The sequence below is a fragment of the Myxocyprinus asiaticus genome, chromosome 12 (genome assembly GCF_019703515.2).
Source record: "Myxocyprinus asiaticus isolate MX2 ecotype Aquarium Trade chromosome 12, UBuf_Myxa_2, whole genome shotgun sequence".
Taxonomy (NCBI): Eukaryota; Metazoa; Chordata; class Actinopteri; order Cypriniformes; family Catostomidae; genus Myxocyprinus; species Myxocyprinus asiaticus.
This window is the reverse complement of record NC_059355.1, coordinates 47,556,267-47,577,132: the sequence shown is the minus strand read 5'-3', so window position 1 is coordinate 47,577,132 and position 20,866 is coordinate 47,556,267. Positions and strand designations below refer to the sequence as shown.

General features: G+C 37.5%; 1 protein-coding gene across 1 annotated transcript; it reads left to right on the top strand.

Annotated features, from left to right (window-relative positions):
* Nucleotides 1-7,633: 7,633 nt before the first annotated feature.
* Nucleotides 7,634-18,893, top strand: LOC127448960 (hyaluronidase-2-like). The gene is made up of 4 exons (XM_051711962.1): nucleotides 7,634-7,905; nucleotides 11,836-12,801; nucleotides 16,930-17,019; nucleotides 17,175-18,893. The coding sequence occupies exons 2-4, from the start codon at nucleotides 11,857-11,859 to the stop codon at nucleotides 17,562-17,564; spliced, it is 1,425 nt and encodes a 474-aa protein (XP_051567922.1). The 5' UTR covers nucleotides 7,634-7,905; nucleotides 11,836-11,856; the 3' UTR covers nucleotides 17,565-18,893.
* Nucleotides 18,894-20,866: the final 1,973 nt, after the last annotated feature.

Genomic DNA, 20,866 nt, shown 5'->3' with positions numbered 1-20,866 from the left:
GAGGTATGCTTGGGGTCATTGTCCATTTGGAAGACCCATTTGTGACCGAGCTTTAACTTCCTGGCTGCTGTCTTGAGATTTTGCTTCAGTAAATCCACATAATTTTCCTTCCTTATGATGCTATCTATTTTGTGAAGTGCACCAGTCCCTCATGCAGCAAAGCACCCCCACAACATGATCCTACCACCCCCATGCTTCACGGTTGGGATGGTGTTCTTCGGCTTGCAAGCCTCATCCTTTTTCCTCCAAACATAATGATGGCCATTATGGCCAAACAGTTCAATTTTTGTTTCATCAGACCAGAGGACATTTCATCAGAAAGTAAGATCTTTGTCCCCATGTGCACTTGCAAACTGTAGTCTGGCTTTTTTTATGATGGTTTTGGAGCAGTGGCTTCTTCCTTGCTGAGCAGCCTTTCAGGTTATGTCGATATAGGACTCGTTTTACTGTGGATATAGATACTTGCCTACCTTTTTCCACCAACATCTTCACAAGGTCATTTGCTATTGTTCTGAGATTAATTTGCACTTTTCACACCAAACTACATTCATCTCTAGGAGACAGAATGCGTCTCCTTCCTGAGCGGCATGATGGCTGCGTGGTCCCACGGTGTTTATACTTGCGTACTATTATTTGTACAGATGAACGTGGTACCTTCAGGCATTTGGAAATTGCTCCCAAGGATGAACCAGACTTGTGGAGGTCCACAATTTTTTTTTCTGAGGTGTTTGCTGATTTGTTTTGATTTTCCCATGATGTCAAGCAAAGAGGCACTGAGTTTGAAGGTAGACCTTAAAATACATCCACAGGTACACCTCCAATTCAGTACACCTCCTATCAGAAGCTAATTGGTTAATTGTCTAAAGGCTTGACATAATTTTATGGAATTTTCCAAGGCGCAGTTAACTCAGGGTATGTAAACTTCTGACCCATGATATAGTATTATGATATAGTCAATTAAAAGTGAAACAATCTGTCTGTAAACAATTGTTGGAAATATTACTTGTGTCATGCACAAAGTAGATGTCCTAAATGACTTGCTAAACTATAGTTTGCTAATATGAAATCTGTGGAGTGGTTAAAAAATGAGTTTTAATAACTCCAAACTAAGTGTAAGTAAACTTCTGACTTCAACTGCATATCAGAAGATCAGAATCAGAGTCAGCTTTATTGCCAGGTATGCTTACACATACAAAGAATTTGTCTTGGTGACAGGAGCTTCCAGTGCACAACAATACAATACAGCAACAAGACAGAGATAATAATAAATAATAAATAATAAAAATAAATAGAAATAGAATAAGAATAAAAGTTGGATATATATTTATATATTTATTTTTAATGAGTGAATGGTTAAGTGCTCATGGAAAAGATGTGTTTTAGCCATTTTTGGAAGACAAAGAGTGTGTCTGCTTCATGGATGGAGTTGGGAAGGTCATTCCACCAACGTGGTACAGTGAAACCAAAAGTCCGGGAGAGTGTTTTGGTGCCTCTGTGTTGGTACAACATGGCACTACTCATTAGCCAACCGCAGGATTCTGGTGGGAACGTAGCTCTGCAGAAATGATTTTAGGTATGCTGGAGCAGACCCAGTGACTGATCTGTATGCCAGCATCAGAGCCTTGAATTTAATATGTGCATCAACCGACAGCCAGTGAAGAGAGACAAGGAGTGGTGTAACATATGCTCTCTTTGGTTCATTAAAGACCAGACATGCTGCTGCTTTCTGGATCATTTGCAGGGGCCTAATTGCGCATGCAGGGAGGCCTGCAATGAAAGCATTACAGTAGTCCAGTGTAGTTATGACAAGTGACTGAACAAGAAGTTGTTTTGCATGTTCAGAGAGGAAGGGTTTTATTTTCCTGATATTGTAGTGTAAATCTACATGATTGTGCTGTCTTTGAGATGTGGTCTGTGAAATTGAGTTGGTTATCGATGGTTACCCCTAGATTTCTGACCATTTCGGAAGGTGCTATTGTAGTTGAACCCATCTGAATGGTGATGTTGTGTTCAACAGCAGGGTTGGCTGAAAAGACGATGAGCTCAGTCTTCACTGGGTTAAGTTGCAGGTGGTGTTCCTTCATCCAGGCCGAGATGTCTGCCAAACAGGCAGAGATTTGAGCAGTCATCGTGGTGTCGTTGGGCTGGAAAGACAAGTTGAGTATATAGAGAAGAGAAGTGGCCCAAGCACTGAGCCCTGAGGTACCCCAGTAAGTAGTCGATGTGACTTGGACACCTCACCTCTCCAGGTTACCTTGAAGGACCTACCTGAGTGATATGACTTAAACCAGTCAAGTACAGTTCCTGTGATGCCCAGAGTAGAGAGGGTGGACAGTAGGATCTAATGGTTGACTGTGTCAAAGGCTGCAGAAAGGTCCAGTAGAATCAGGACGGATGATCTGGATCCAGCTCTCGTCTGTCTCAGCAACTCAGTGACAGACAGACAGTCTTGGTGGAATGTCCACTTTTGAAGCCTGACTGATTGTCAGCAGCTTGTTCTGCGAGAGATAGGCAGAGATCTGATTGAAAACTGCTCTTTCAAGTGTTTTTGCCATGAATGGGATGAGAGAGACTGATCTGTAGTGTTCTACTTGTGTAGGGTTAAGTGCAGGTTTTTTAAGCAGCAGGGTTACTCGAGCCTGCTTAAATGTAGTGGGGAAAATGCTTGTAAGATGTGTTAATTATGTGTGTGAGTGCAGGTAGGATTGACAGAGAGATGGCTTGGAGAAGGTGGGAAGGGGACAGGTGGTGGGGTGGTTGGAGAGGAGGAGTTTAGAGACCTTAGTGTCAGTCAGAGGAGAGAACATAGAGATAGAAGAGCTGCATACAGGAGGCAGGTGTTTCAGAGGGTGTGGTGTTGAGAATGTATTGCTGATGGTTGTAACCTTATTAGTAAAAAATATGGCGAAGACATCTGCTGTCAGTGAGGTGTCAGGCGGTGGAGGGGGAGGACAGAGAAGTGTGTTGAATGTTCTAAATAAGCTGCGAGTGTCTGTGGTGCTGTTGATCTTGTCCTGGTATTAGGAAGTTTTTGCAGATTTAACGTTATCTGAAAAAGATGCAAGCAGAGACTTACCCAGATACTTACCCAGATCTGCCGGATCTTTAGATTTCTGCCATCTCCTCTCAGCCGCCCTGAGGTCAGTCCGATGTTCACAAAAAATGTCAGAGAGCCAAGGGCTGAACAGTGTCATACGTGCTGGCCTAGAGGAGAGAGGACAGATGCTGTCTAGACAGGTTGTTAAAGTAGAGCCTAGTGTGTCTGTGGCAGTGTTTACATCCAGGGTGGAAAATAACTTTTGTGTGGGAAGAGAGGTAGAGACAGCAGTGTAAAGGCATGTCTCTTCCTGAACAAATGACTCTTAATCAGCCGGTTCTTTTGACTCTACAGCGCAAAACATAGCGCGACTTGTGTGTCTGATTTCTGAACAAATTACTCTTAATCAGCCGGTTCTTATGAATCTACAATGCGAAAAGCACAGCGCGACCAGTGTAGTCCGATTCCTGAACAAATGACTCTTAATCAGCTGGTTCTTTTGAATCTATAGCGCAAAACACACAGAGCAACCAGTATAGACCAATTCTTGAAAAAAATTACTACGAGCCGTTTTTTTTTTAATCTACAATGCAAAACACCACACAGCACGGCTAGCGTAGTCCGATTCACAAACAAATTACTCCGAGCCATTCTTTTGAATCTACACCTCGAAATGGACAGTGTAGTCCTATTCCTGAACAAATGACTCTGATGAGCTGGCACTTTTTAGTGAATCAAAAACATCAGTCAGAGCAGTAACTGAATTATTAATCTTACTGATGCACAAGTTTTGACTTTTGTCATGTCGATTGATAATGAGACGAGACAAACAAGTTAAAACTCACATAATTACCCCAGATGATACAGCACACACAATATGAAGAGGGATTGAGTCCACTGAATTTTCAATAAACCTTGGTAAATCCTAAATAACTCATAAAAAGGGAGTTAAATCAAACTGGTTGCAGCGTGAAGCATTGGCATGTTTCCATTGATCATGGTTGGGATCCCCCAGCCCCCCCAGAATCTTTGCCCCTGTATGTACCTATAGGTTGTGTGAGCCAGTTTTGCGACAGAGGAGGAGGAAGGTAACTACGTATTAAGATGTCCCGAATGTTAGGCGCTCGTCTAAAACTGATTGTTGGTGGCTCAGGAAACACTTCCCTTAACATAGGATCACTTTGGGATATATCCCAATTTCTTTTTATGATGTTTTTTATTTTGTATGCCTCTGTGTTATACTGAGTAACAAAATAAAGTTGATTTGTTTTAATAGGTCTGTGATTATCTTTAATAAATCTTTTCTATCCACAAGTCTTGGTTTTTGAAGTTGTTGATTAAGGGATCCCTGTTTATACCCTCTTTGTTTAAATCTTTCCTTAATTTCCTCGCTTCCCATTGTATTAAATTGTATTAAGTTTATTTCTGATTTGTTATATCTGCTCTGTTGAAGTCTGAAATGATCTCATCATTCGGCAAACTGCTAAGGGCAGTAAAGCAATAAGAAATGCATTTGTTATTTCCAAATAATTCTTCCTCAAAAGTACTGAAAACATTGTCAATGGAACTGTTAAGGGAAAAGAATGGTTAAACTCCCTACGATTGCCATCCTTACTCAAACACCTAGCAACCGCCTAGCAATGCCTGGACAACCACCCTGAGCATTTTGAACAGGCAGGCACCAGTCACATTTTCTACACTCAAAAAATTAAGTCATTACCCTTAATTTAATTTAAGATTTAGATTTTACATTTGATTATAATTATAAGTATTTACTTTTCCCCTTTCTTTTGGACATTTCTTTATCTTGGTTTAAAGTTAAGGTATTGTGCAGTTTCCCCCCCTATAAATTGTTTATTTTGTCTATTCTGTACCTTGCCTGGCATTAGGAATGTGGGTATGGTTAAATGTCAGAGGTTAAGCTCTTTGTAATGTGTCCTCCCTGCTTTGAAGTTCATTACTGGGAGGCTTTCACTCCCATTCAAAAGCTTCTGCTTCATCGTCATTATGGAAACCAGTCAGGCCCTCAAAGGTACATTTCATTAGAAACAGATGCCTGGCTTGATGTAAATGACTTCACGCTGGGAATGTTTGCCCCACCCATGTGAATGAAATACAGGAAGCTGTAACAGGATGCCATGTCTGTGCACAATCACTGACACTGATAAGAGTGAGAGAATAAGCTGCTGGAGGGTGTTCGGGTGAATTTGTGATGAGATGCATTGAAGGTTACAGTAGCCCTTAGGGGCTGTTCTGTATGGGTGAAGATATTGTTAAAGGGATAGTTCACCCAAAAATGTAAATTCTCTCATTATCTACTTACCCTCATATTGCTCAGACTATTTATCTTTTTCGAGAGGGGTGGGGGCGACCTGATCTGAAAAAACAAGCCCAAAATAAGCGACACCAAAAGCAACTGTATTGTGGAAATTAGCCCCAAAAAATGCAATCTGCAAAATTGATAAGGAACAAGTCCAAAGTCACTAATAATAAGCGGACAACACTGACAGAGTGTCAGTGCTCTTAATACTGTATCTATACAATGAAAGAGGATCTCGAAATTACCCACAAAAAGCACCATTCAAGTTTTCATACGACTTGTGTGTTATATTCAAAGGCTTCTGAAGCCATATGGTGTGAGAAACAGACTGAAATTTTTGTCGTAGCTCTCAAATCTCTTTCTCCATTCCACAGATTTGAACTTGCGCATGGCGTTCAGCTACGGCACACATAAGAACCATTTTCATTTCAAACCTGCCTTTTTCTCATTTTAATGCGAACACAAATACGATTTCAGATCTTAGGCTGAGGGGAAAGTTTTCTGTGAATAACGACTTAAATAAGCAGTAAGCAAGCAAGCAACGACTTAAGTAAGCAGATGCGGGCTCTTGGCCAACTCATCGCCAACATGCGGTCCGGTTGAACATGCTGAGCTTGCATTCTTCCATTACTTTGGTGGGAACAAACCTCCATACTCAAGGAGGTGATAGAGTTACCTTCAAATGTCAGTGCCATTAAACTGTAAGTGTGATTATTCAGGTATAAATAGATTGACTAACTTACTTATTGCTCAGTAATATTATCTTCAAACTGTTGCTCTGCCATGACAGTAGTTGACTTGAAAGAGACAACTCACTGTAAAAGTGGACAGTTCGCACTAATGTTCTCTATAGTGCCCTTTGTGGAAACATTGACAGTGCTGATAAATTTCAAAATGCAACAATGCATGAAATCGAGCTTGCGCAGCTTGTAGCTTCTGTATTCACGTCACGTACTTGCGTAGAGTGTGTTTCGGTCTTTATATAGTGTACAAATCCTATGAACAAGTCATCAGCTACTTTTATGGTACTTTTTCATGGAAAAGTAACATGGGTTTGGACATTAGGGTGAGTAAATTTTAATTTTTGGGTGGACTATCCCTTTAAGGCCAGAGTGTGAAAGTCATTGTAAGTAAACGCTTGCTTTCATATGAAGATCTTACTGAAAGAAAGGTATTTTTTTAACCTCACGACTCACTAACCTTTTTGTTGCCCTCTGATAAAGGTGCTCGGTGACATTTGAACTAGGAGTCATAATGGGAGAGTCATACAGGAGGACAGATTTAGAGACACTACAGAAGAACTGCTGCCTCTGATCTCTCATAGTGCTTCAGGATATGAGTTTGCCATTTTTGGGTGGCAGGCAGTGAAGGGTGTGTGCGCGTCCAGTTCCTCTCACATTGTTAGAACTTCCTGGTGCTACCTAACTGGAAGAAAGAGTGATGCAAAACACCAAGAACGGGGAGAGCAGAAACAGGCTGGAGGAAGGATGGAGTCCTCTCTCTTTCATGAACGCACGCATGCACTGACAGAGGAGAAACTTGAGTCAGCAGAATAGGGAGAAATGGCGGAACAGGATCTTGTTAGATCATTGTTATAAAGGAACCATTTGAAAGCAGGCCACTGATGTCATATCTATCACGTGCATCTTCAAAATGTCAATTTATATGCATTAATAGTGTTATTAGTAACCCAGTTCTTAACAATTTGAAAGAAGATCTAAGATCATAATTTTTGAAAAGCTGCATATGAAATGTATGCATAACCTTACATTCATATTAGACTTTTGTAGTACCATGTACATGCCATAGTACATTCAATGGTATGTATAAAAGTACTATGGTATTACCATCTAAGAACATCTCTAGTCTTTGTAATTGTTTGCACATTATGGTGAATAACTGCAAGAACTGTAAGACATTTAAAAAAAAAATTTCAAATATGTACTTAATAAAGTTCACAAGAAATCTTGATAAAAAAAAAGTACTGTCAGTAGCTTGATATTGTATTGGATGTTAGACTAGCACCATTGTATATGCTAATATACTATATGATTACCATATTGATATACAGGTATTTACATAATACTCCAAAGTGCTCCAAAAACCAAAATGACCAAAACTGTCCAAAAACATAATGGTGATCTAATGGTACTTTTATGTCAGTTAGTTTGAGGGCTCGTAATTACACGTTATTTTAATTTACATACAGGAAAACACGCCCATAAACACGCCCACAGTCGGCGGTGGTATTCAAGCCACGCCCCTTGAACAGAATCAATGAATCACGAACACGGCTCTCTGGAGTTACTGCGCTGCCGCAAAGATGAAAACATTTTAGATGAAGAATGTTACAGGATTCACTTGAAAAGAAACGCGACATTACAGTGTGACATTAATCTCTACTATTGTCAAAACTTTTAAAAGAGGAATACTCGAGGGAAAATATCTCTGTATGGGGTATCAGGCCACGTGCATGTAACACACCATGGATTCAACACCCAGGATGGATATATTTATCTGGGAATGACTGTTATTTTTAATATAAGAGGTGAGTTATGTTTACAGTTCTTAATAACTGTTTCTGAAAATACTTTTGCTGCCCTGTGCTCTATTTTTCGATGTAAACTTAAGACTGATGCTGTGTTTTAAGACACATTTTACGCTGTAAATTAGATGTTCAACTGTCAACTTTTTATCAGGTGTTTCACCTAAAAATTAAAAATGAGACAATTGTGGACATATAGTACAAAGATAGAGTTATGAAATACATGTGAATAGCATAACTCAGGAAATTTGGTCTTGGGAGAAATTTGAGTATATATTGAGATCTCTCTGACTTTTGAATGGAGTTTTAAAAGAAAGTTCAGGAGGAGCTTGTTCATCTGGTTCTGTCAATCACAATACATGGACATATAAAGAAGCCCCTGCTGTATACGGACAGACAGAAGCCAAGAAGTCTTAATTTATTCTGCATTCATTCCAGGAGGAACAACTGAGATATTTTAGAGAGCTCAATCGTGATTTTTCTTTCCTATGAGTCACAGACATAAGAAATATAATCGTGTATATACACCAATAGTACCATTAAAATATCTAGATTGAGAAAGTAAAACTTAAAAAAAAAAAAAAAAAAAAAAAAAAAAACAACCCACTGTATTGATTTAATACTTATTAATATTACTGAATAGTTTATATGTAGTAGGGTGATTCTCACAAAACCTCTTTAAAAAAAAAAAAAAAAAGGGCTCGGTGATATTTAACCTACTGCAAAATAAAAATGAAGCTTACATTTAGGTCCATTAAGATTGTATTTTTTTTTATTTTTTATTTTTTTTTTTGCATTGTGACATTTTACATTATTATTATTATTATTATTATTATTTTTAATTATTGTTAAAATCAGCAAAAATGACATTTAGAAAATTTTGGAGTAAAATAGGACCAGGATATTTTCTTGACAATGTTCGTGAGAATCACCAAGTATCAGTTCTTTTAGCTGTTAGGAATTACAGGTGCATCTCAATAAATTAGAATGTCGTGGAAAAGTTCATTTATTTCAGTAATTCAACTCAAATTGTGAAACTCGTGTATTAAATAAATTCAATGCACACAGACTGAAGTAGTTTAAGTCTTTGGTTCTTTTAATTGTGATGATTTTGGCTCACATTTAACAAAAACCCACCAATTCACTATCTCAAAAAATTAGAATATGGTGACATGCCAATCAGCTAATCAACTCAAAACACCTGCAAAGGTTTCCTGAGCCTTCAAAATGGTCTCTCAGTTTGGTTCACTAGGCTACACAATCATGGGGAAGACTGCTGATCTGACAGTTGTCCAGAAGACAATCATTGACACCCTTCACAAGGAGGGTAAGCCACAAACATTCATTGCCAAAGAAGCTGGCTGTTCACAGAGTGCTGTATCCAAGCATGTTAACAGAAAGTTGAGTGGAAGGAAAAAGTGTGGAAGAAAAAGATGCACAACCAACCGAGAGAACCGCAGCCTTATGATTGTCCAGCAAAATTGATTCAAGAATTTGGGTGAACTTCACAAGGAATGGACTGAGGCTGGGGTCAAGGCATCAAGAGCCACCACACACAGACATGTCAAGGAATTTGGCTACAGTTGTTGTATTCCTCTTGTTAAGCCACTCCTGAACCACAGATAACGTCAGAGGCGTCTTACCTGGGCTAAGGAGAAGAAGAACTGGACTATTGCCCAGTGTTCCAAAGTCCTCTTTTCAGATGAGAGCAAGTTTTGTATTTCATTTGGAAACCAAGGTCCTAGAGTCTGGAGGAAGGGTGGAGAAGCTCATAGCCCAAGTTGCTTGAAGTCCAGTGTTAAGTTTCCACAGTCTGTGATGATTTGGGGTGCAATGTCATCTGCTGGTGTTGGTCCATTGTGTTTTTTGAAAACCAAAGTCACTGCACCCATTTACCAAGAAATTTTGGAGCACTTCATGCTTCCTTCTGCTGACCAGCTTTTTAAACATGCTGATTTCATTTTCCAGCAGGATTTGGCACCTGCCCACACTGCCAAAAGCTCCAAAAGTTGGTTAAATGACCATGGTGTTGGTGTGCTTGACTGGCCAGCAAACTCACCAGACCTGAACCCCATAGAGAATCTATGGGGTATTGTCAAGAGGAAAATGAGAAACGAGAGACCAAAAAATGCAGATGAGCTGAAGGTCACTGTCAAAGAAACCTGGGCTTCCATACCACCTCAGCAGTGCCACAAACTGATCACCTCCATGCCACGCCGAATTGAGGCAGTAATTAAAGCAAAAGGAGCCCCTACCAAGTATTGAGTACATATACAGTAAATGAACATACTTTCCAGAAGGCCAACAATTCACTAAAAATGTTTTTTTTTATTGGTCTTATGATGTATTCTAATTTTTTGAGATAGTGAATTGGTGGGTTTTTGTTAAATGTGAGCCAAAATCATCACAATTAAAAGAACCAAAGACTTAAACTACTTCAGTCTGTGTGCATTGAATTTATTTAATACACGAGTTTCACAATTTGAGTTGAATTACTGAAATAAATGAACTTTTCCACGACATTCTAATTTATTGAGATGCACCTGTATATATGTGTGTGTGTGTGTGTGGTTTTTGTTAAAAAAATGTTAGGCAAAAGTTTAGCTAAGTGGTACACACACTTAAATCTGCTTTATTAAAATATATTGATTAGCTTAAAAAATGAAGAGCATTCTTCATCTATACTTTCACAAAAAATGCTCATTACATCTTTTGAAGATTCAGAAGTCATATAATTTTTATTTTGAAACCTTAAGATAAAATAAATATACATTTAGATTTAAAGGCATTGAATTTTTTTCTTTTTATTTCTTTTTCTTTTTTTGGATTTTCTCCTCAATTTGGAATGCCCAATTCCCAATGTGCTCTAAGTCCTCGTGGTGGTGTAGTGACTCGTCTCAATCCGGGTGGCGGAGGACGAATCTCAGTTGCCTCCGCGTCTGAGACCGTCAATCCACGCATCTTATCACGTGGCTTGTTGAGCGTGTTACCGCAGAGACATAGCGCGTGTGGAGGCTTCACGCTATTCTCCGCGGTATCAACGCACAACTCACCACGCACCCCACCGAGAGCGAGAACCACATTACAGCAACCACGAGGAGGTTACCCCATGTGACTCTACCCTCCCTAGCAACCGCGCCAATTGGTTGCTTAGGAGACCTGACTAGTCACTCAGCATGTGAAACATTATTTTAAATGTATTATTTAAATTACTTTATTTCAGATTTTCTATTCTTATTTTATATTTTGTTTCACATTTTACTTTATTTTCTATTTTATTTTACATTTATTATTTTATGTTAGATTTATTTAATTTGATTTCTTCCACTCTTAGTAGAAGAAAAATATTGTCAAAAATGACTGAAAACTCTCTTTTTGTTGTTGTTATCTCAGGCAGAGAAAGAACGTTATTGCAAATGCTGAAAGTTGTCACTCTAGATTTTTTGTGATTTGAAGAAATTTAGTGTGTTACTATTTTTACAATTTGTTACAAATGCCTCCAGTGTCACCTACTTCACCACACAGGTAAAATGTAAAGACCCTTGAACACTGAACCCGCATTTTCGCCACAATTTCTTGAAATTATGGATTCCTGTGGTGCATTGCACCATTACTGCACTGGAGTCAAATTGATTATTGATCAGTGCCACCTATTGTAAAAGCATGAATGTGCTAACAGTGAGTATTCTCTGTTTTTGGTGGCAATTCGCCCCGCTTTTTCGTGTCACGTTTGGTGTGAAAGGGCCTTTGTTTCCACAAAAAAAAAAAAAAGTTATTAGGCTGCTATAATGCCCCCCATGAAAGATTCCCAACAAAGTCTTCTTGTTTCCTTTTGAATGAACATTGACATCAGAAAGCAACTTTAATGATTCAAAGTCATGATCATTAATCAATAGATTGTTTTAATGAAAAATGTATCTTTTTTTATTGTAGTAGTCAACGCCCTTGTTGTGAATGGCAAAAGTCATGGCTTACTGGTTCCAGCCTATTTGGAGAATCTGTTTGTTGGTTCCACTGATTCTTGATCACCTTGCTCATGCTCAAGATTTGAAAGCCACCAGATGGCCTCTGTACCCTCACAAGCCTTTGGTTCTCATCTGGAACGCCCCAACAGAAGACTGCGGACCTCGCCACAAAGTCCATTTTGAGCTCAATCAGTTTCAGATCGTCACCTCACCCAATGAGGCTTTTACCAAACAGAACCTCACGATATTCTACAAAGACCGCCTGGGTCGGTATCCATACTTTGAGCCGGATGGTACGGCCATTAATGGTGGACTTCCACAAGCTGCCAGCATCACACTACACCAGGAGAAGATGCCAGAGGGGATTGAGAAATACATTCGTGACCCGTCCACACGTGGTTTAGCTGTTATAGACTGGGAAGAATGGCATCCGCTATGGATACGGAACTGGGACACCAAAGATGTTTACAGGAGGCAGTCGAGACGTTTGGTGGCCCAGAAAAACCCAACCTGGACTCCTGTACAGGTAAACAAAGTATCCCAACAGGAATTTGAGACCTCTAGCCGCAAATTCATGCTAGAGACATTGCGTCTGGCCAAAAGCTTGCGTCCCAACCAGCTTTGGGGTTTCTACCTCTTTCCTGAGTGCTATAACCATGATTACCGCAACAGTTTGGAAAACTACACGGGCCGTTGCCCGGATGTCGAGGTAGCCAGGAACGACCAGCTTAAATGGCTATGGACTGAAAGCACGGCCCTTTTTCCTTCAATATACATGGGCTCCGTGTTGCGCTCAAAATCTTCCGGTCGCCAGTTTGTCCGAAACAGGGTGAAAGAGGGAATGAGATTGGCATCGCTTGGAGAGGGACTGGCACGTCCTGTTTTTGTCTATACCCGCCCTACTTATGATAATGAGCTGGAATTGCTGACTGAGGTGAGTTTGTAGAAAGTAGAGAACCATGCTTGATTTGCAATGATAAAAATGACAATTTCATGGAGCAGCTTATTGGTTTTCCACAGCTCGCCCCCCTGGTCACTGTTGCCTTGAATGTACCTTCCACTTTTCCAAGCCTTTGTTCTAGAAATATTTTCCCATTAATTTTCCTAAAAGGCAAAAAACTAAACCAACCAGATCCGAGATGAATCACAACATTGCAGACTTTAAGTTAAAGTAGAAAAGTAGCCTATATGAAACTTAACAGTCTGGTCTCATGAAATTTACATGAGCATTGCAACGTTTTTGCAAAACTGAATTTACGTGCTTCATTCCACGTTTGACTGCAGTTTCAAAGTGAAATGTCCAGCGGGGGGCGCCAAAACCGAGCGAAATGAGGTTGTAATCAGACAAGGTTTTTAAGGTGAACTTAAGATGGAGGTTTTAATAAGTAAAACGTACCTCCCTAACCTAAAACTTTACCCTAAATCTAACCAAAAGTGTCCGAAAAGATAAATGAGGGTTTAACAAAACAGACATCCTTACCCTTAACCAACACTTAACCCTAACTGATAGTGTCAAATGCAAATTTGAAATGAAAAAACAAACACTGAAGCAAACATGTTGCTCCGTTTCACTTCTTTGCCACTTTCACTTTTGTACACCTTTGACTGGACTTGAACCACGGTTAAGTTCTAAGTCCAATGCTCTATCAGGTGAGCTACAAAGCAAGCTAACAATATTAGAATAAGTGTGTTTATGTAGGTGGATCTATAATACAAGTATTAAAATGTATCGTTTTTCAAATCATGCGTTGAAGTAAAAGTGTTTTGATATCATAACATAGCAGGGGATGAGTAATACATTGAAAATTTTGTATGACGTCATAATCAGCAGTTGTACTCGTGATTTGTGTGACATTGAATAAAACGCACAGTTGTTGTAGTGCCTCTAGTGTTCAGTTAGCAAAAGTGTAAAGTCAGTTAGCAAAAATGTATATAGAGTAACGTTCATTTTTTGTGACCAGGTTGAAGCTTAACCATGAAGGAATGAACTACATATCCCATGAAGCATTGCAAATGATGTCATTGAATAAAAAATGATGGCACAATTAAACAACTATTGATTTATAGCCATTGATTATACATTTTAAAACATATATTTTAAGTTTATTGCTAACTATTCAGATACAGTATATACAAATATTTAGGCAGTTTGAGAGAGTGTACATTGACAGACTCGATTACATAATTTGCAACAGGAGTGAGCGGTCACTATTGAGCTCTTTCGCTGCAGTATACATTTCCATGGTAATTGACTTCTGATTGGCGGATCTCTCTCCAGAATTATGGGTAATGTAGTTCTTTACCAGGAATTCATCTATTTATTTATTTATTTTTAAATGAATTTAAAATTACTGTATACTAACTTTTCATCTCAGAGCTCATGGTAGGTCTGTCTTGAAAGGTTTATATACTTTCATTAAAAAATTATTGGAGAAATTGAATGGCATTTTTACTTCCGGAATCAGTTTAAAGCTTTAAAAACTGTTTAAACTATTTAAAACTATCCACACATTCGTTAGACTTGCATTAGAAAAGAGCAAATGTTGTCTAATAATGTGGCAGATGGCAACAGCTTGCTGGATTGGTCAGTTAAGTTTTTAAAGGTGGGGCTTAGCAAAGGGTCAATTACGTTTATGTAAATTGCTCCATATGTCCTGCAGCTAACCTCTTACGGAAATTAAGGTTGTCCTTACAGGACAAAATATCCCACTCAGAATGGCCAGTGAGTCAGTCTGATTGTTCAATGACCAGAGAGACGTATTCTGTGTGTCTGCAAACAGTTCTATTTTGTATGTAAAGTTTAAATGTCCAATTGTTTTTTCCTCAAAGAAAAGAGGAGAGGGTATTTCAGGTTTTGTGAAAGGCAAAAAAAATAAATAAATATATATATTTTTTTAATCAATATATTTTTAATTGGTGCTTGCAAAGGCAAGCATAAATATTATTATTGCTCATACATGGTGTGAGGGATTTGAACAAAGCTCTGACCCTAATTTTTAAACTTTGGTGTGTAACTCATCCTGTGCTGTTTATGCTACCCACAAGAATGATATTTAAAACCATGCGGCTTGTTGAGGAGAGGTGTGCTGCTATTACTTTTCTAAACAGACAGATTAGGAGGATGGTACAATGGTAAAAAAAAAAAAATGCCATAGACATGCATTGGAGAGACCCAAGCCATATTGCTGATGATTTTTGCAAGGGCAAGAACCGATCACATTATCTTTAGATTTTATTTATTTCCTTTTATAAAAACAACAACAACAAAAACAAATCAGTGCAAATATCTAAACATTCTGGTAAAAAAAAAAAAAAAAGATACATGCTTGGAAAGCAAAAATAAAAAATATATATTTTTTTAATTATCTTGAATATAATATTTAGATAAATTATTTTGAAAAAAAAAATGGTTTCAACTACAGTACATTTATTTTTCATCATTGTGTACATCAAGAACATTTTTAAGAACAGTATGTGCTTGATTCAGAAATCTTTACAAATGGGTCAATTTTATTATTTTATTGGCCTTGTTGAAATAAGCAAACACACTTAAATATAGCAAATATTAGAGGTGTGAATCTTCACTGGCCTCACGATTTGATTAGATTTCGATTATAAAACAATTCTCAATGCATCTTGTCCTCCAATTTCTTTTTTTCTTCAGTTTTTTTTTTCCAAAATTTCTTTTTTACTCTATTTTTTCCCTTTCAGCTTTTTATTTAACAGCTGTTTTCAAAAATCAGAACAAGTCACATAAACTGGCCTATTACATTCAATATGAGCTGTGAACAAAACATGGAATATCCACAAGATTAAATAAACAGTTCTATAGTTTAAAAGAGTATCACAATTTTTCTGTTTCTTTCTTTAGAACCATAAAAAAAAATCTCTTAAAAAGCACAAGAAAAAAAATATTGGTTCTCAGTCAAAACACACTGAATACTATTACTTCAAATGACTATATTTTGTTTGTTTGTTTAAAGTATTGAAAATCATTGAGTAGTATTTAATTATTCTTTAAAATTAATCTATGCCATGCCTATTCATTTACATTTTTTACTATGACCTCATCTGGAAGTTGTTGGTCCAGGATGAGATATACAGTTCATCTGCTTCTGTGAGAGTGCAGCTGTCAGCTCTCCTCACCTGCACAGGTGATAGTAAAGCGGTTTAAATAGCATGGTTGCTGCTTCAGAAATGTATCAAGCATCTCATTTGCACTGTTCCATCTGTTTTCTCTGCGAGTAGATCACACGACCTCGTCGCAAACCCACCCCAAGCAAAAATCTCCTAAAATCAAGTAAAGAAAAAGTCTGCAAATGGGTTAAGCAAAATTTTCTTGAAACCAGTATTAATATCTAGTCATTTCAAATAAAAAGCTATGCAGAAATGCTTAATTTATTAAATTGAGTTGACATTTTCATAAACATTGAATATCAAGCAGTTTAATGAAGTTTGCATTGAAGCTAGTGCATTGTGTATTAGGTAGTAAGTATTTTTGTGGTTTATCTCAAAGCTTTTTCTTGCATAACCATCATCCAAACTCTCTCTCTGTGTGTGTGTGGGTGTGGGTCTGGGTGTGTGTGGGTGTGGGTCTGGGTGTGTGTGGGTGTGGGAGTGTGTGGGTGTGTGCGCGTGTGCACGCAAGGAGAACTGGAAGGGTGCTGGTCACATTTTAGTGCCACCACCCACCACACCATTTCCTTGAGCATTTCCATTGTTTAATCAAATTCCCCATGCAATCAAAATCTGAGTTTTGTGGCTTTTAGTACATGCCTGTTAGCTTTGGTGTCATGTATTTGCTTAAAAGTTGACAAATGTAACTTTAAGCAGATACAGCACGTGCATTTAAAATTACCAAAAATATTGATGAATCCTCTTGCACACACGGCTGTGTTCAGATTTCTGTCCAATAAAATGCGCTGTAGAATGAGAATGGCCCTCCCACCAATACCACCTGCCTCTTCCTCATCTAGTGATGTAAACTATATGCTATTGGCTATTTAAGAAAAGCACAGCTAACAAAAATATACCATTGATTCTCTCATGTGTGTTTTCACAGACTGATTTGGTGTCCAGCATTGGAGAAAGTGTGGCCCTGGGGGCAGCTGGTATTATACTCTGGGGTGATGCCAGTTATGCCAGTAGCAATGTAAGTGTTCACATTTATGTCTTATTTTGACCATACATATTGTTCATACTTAGGATTAGGAACTAAGCAAGCTATGGTAGAATACCTAAGTGCAAGAACCTCTCACATTTTTTCAATAAATGTAAAATTCTCTTCTCTACATCTTTCTCCTTAAGGTGAGCTGTGTCAGTCTGAACCAGTACTTGCGGGGTCCTCTGGGACGGTACCTCCTCAACGTTTCCATGGCAGCCGAGCAGTGCAGTAATTTCCTGTGTGGTTCCCACGGCCGATGTCTGCGCAGACACCCAGACACGGACACATATCTCCACCTCGACCCGCAGACGCACACCATAGTGGGTCAGGGGAGCGGACTGCATGTGAAAGGAGATCTGAGCACAGAAGAACAGAGACGACTGAGCAAGGACTTTCAGTGCCAGTGTTTTAGCGGGTATCAGAGCGAGAGATGCGATCTAGAAGACCCCCTTCACCAGAGAGGAGCGGCACATGCACTTAAAGCATTGTGGGTTTATATTCTCACCACATTGCTGCTTAATTTATTGGTCTGAGTGGTTGAGATTAATTCATTTATATTTAAAGGAATAGTTCGAAATTAATATTTCTCATCATTTACTCACCCTCATGTCGTTCCAAACCTGACGTGATTTTCCTGATATGATTTTCTTTCTTCTGTGGAACACAAAATAAGAAATTTGATCTGCAATGTAAGCATATTTTAATCAAGGGCTATCATACCTATATATAAATACATACCTGTCTATAAAAGTAAAGAAGTCCATATTGTGCGCTAAATTCCAAGACTTCTGAAGCCATATGAATGCTTTGTTTAAAAAAAAAAAAGAATTTAATTATTAAATAAAGTCTAATAATTTAAGTCTAATATTTTATAAATGTATTTTTATTATAATATTTATTGTAAAATGTTAAATTAATTTTTTTGTATTTTTAATAATGTATATTATATTAAACAAATCTCTTTCACACATGTGCATTGTCAAACTTGCCACGTTAATATGTCTCACATCAGGTAAAACTAACATCAGTGTTTCATAATAATCGTGATATACCAAGTTTAAGTGCAATACAAAAAGTCACAATATGCTTTTATTGTATTAAAAAAACAGCAGCATGAACATTCTTCAAAACATCTTTTGAGTTACATAAAAGGAAGAAAGTCAAACAGTTTTGGACTTGAGGGTGAGTAAATGATGACAGAATTGAAATTTTTTGGCTGAACTGTCCCTTTAATGGACACGCAAACCCATGCGCACACGCACGCACATTCAAATGGACACTGCCACAGATACTTAATCGTTTGTCTGATAAAAATGGATGACTAACTGATAGTTGATATTGACAGTTACGTGACCGTACTCATACTTATATGTGAGCCGCACTTAAGCACTGCAGAGTGAGAGCACCATTTGCTGTTATGGTTCCACATGTTGACACTTTTGTCTTTATTGTGATACACAATGGCATGAGAAGTTATTTAGTTGTTTTTTTGGAGAAGTTTTCCTGTATGTTTTGATTAGAAAATGGAACCATGCTTTTTTATTTTTGAAGCGCGTTGATTTATTTTCACAATTAACCTCCTGAGACCGCTGGGTTACTGCAGTGTGCATTTCCCATTACCGTTTTTGATTTGTAACTAGTAGCAACTAATAAACAAGCAAAAAAAAATCGATGTCCACATATGTGGACAGTGGGACTAAATTAAGTAATACCAAGCTATAGAAAGTCCGATAATTTTTTTTTTTTTTTTTTTCATAGTTTATTTTGTGTCCAGGAGTGTTGGTTATTCATGTTTTTGAGACGTTATAGACATTACAGCTGATTTTATGTAAAGCTGAATAAATAATTCTGATTAAAAGTTATGGCCAGCATCATCAAATCACTGCCAACCATGTTAAAATAAAATGCTGAATCTATGCACTGATTATCATTGTCCCATGTCTGTCAAACATGTTGAGTGGTCCAAACATCATCTGCAGCCTGAAACTGAACTTTTGGTCAGATTTTAGGAGTGAATGCACTTAGCTGCATGGAAAATTATAGGATGCACCTTTGCTCCCTATTTAGTGAATGACTTAACCTCCAGTGTGCTGTCTGTCTGCACTGGTCATTTTCATCCTAACTCCATATAAAGCCTCTGAAAGCAACATTTTCCAGCTTTTGCATAAATACATTTATTCTTGCACGAGGGTATAGGTGTCCAATATTGTGTAATGGTAACACTTTACAACAAGGTTTCATTTGTTAACATTAGTTAACTACGTAAGTAAACATGAACTAACAACAATACTTTTAAAGCATTTTTAATAATGATTAATGTCCATTTGAACACATACTAATTAATTTTTAAATTAAAAGTTGTATTTGTTGACATTAGTGAATGCATTAAGAATTAACATTAACAAACAATGAACAATTGTATTTTTATTAACTAACATTAACAAAGATTAATAAACGCTGTAAAAAAATGTATTGTTCAATTGGTAGTTCATGATATCTAATGCATTAACTAATGTTAACAAATGGAACCTTGTTGTAAAGTGTTACTTGTGCAATTAATCGTGTGTTAACTCAAAAATGGTCTTGTTTACTAAATATTATGTTCTCAGTTTGTGGAAGTATGTCTGAGAAAAGAAGAACTAACTAAAGTGGAAAAACATGTACATGATGTATCAGACTAACTCCTGGATCTACTCAGCGCAGGGACCGGCCCAAATTACAGGGTTTACAAACCAAGAAGCTATATTTGTTGCCTTTAACTCTGTGAACGTTCACTTATTGGAGAAAAACTGGAGTCTAGCCAAAGATGCAATATGAAGTATTGTGTGTTTGCTTATCTTTAATGACTCTAGAATTTAGTTTTGTTTGATTCTTATGCTGGCAGCTTTAGCCTATAGATGTGGCATTACCCACAAAAGCCTTTTATTTTTTTATTTTTTTCAGCTGTCAACTTACAGTAAGTGATTTCAAGATTGCAACAGTTCATCTGTCTTGTTTCCAGGAATTCAATAGACAAAGGGGAAACAGGGGCTAGCTGTTCATGTATGTCACAAGGGCTGTATATTAGTAACTACAGTAAAAGATGTTTAGTCCAAGTTGAATCCAAAAGTCACTTATCTAATGAAGTTCGATTTTAACTGACAAGAACTGTGTTTCCAGAACAAGGGCATTTCTCATAAATATCGATTGTCACATGCATTGTATATAATGTAATTGAATACAATTTTTAAATAGGATTTCTTGCAACCAAAACAATAGTTTGATTATGTACATAGTACCTAGTTTGACAACTAGCCCCCGGTCTCCCCAATATCTCTAAGTGGTTTTAACAAAAGGTACTACCATGTTTTAACATCTACCGTGGAAGTACCATATTTTGCACCATAGTAGGACCGTTTTTTTTTTTTACAAATACTATATCTGTAAATATGGAAGTAATTCAGTACCATCATATTGACCTATTTTAAAGTATCATAGAATTTTTGTTTTTATTTTTGTATTGACATTTTTTTAAACAAATATAGGCTTCTATATAAGACACATCTATGTGTAGTATGCATCTATAGGATTATTTTTTTGTATATGGTGTCGCTTCCTAAATGTAAGTTTCCACATCTATTTTAAATGTTGTAATTCTGTACATTTTAAGCAAGTTAGTAATTGCAATTTCTGCCAAAAAACGGTTTGATTGATATTTTTGTGCGTTACCAAGCCCCTGGTCTCCCTATTTCTCATCATTTTCTAATTTAAGATTGCCTACTTTATTTATTTATTTTACATTTACAATGGTATTACCATATTACCATGCCACATTAGTTATTTTTGGATGTGTACC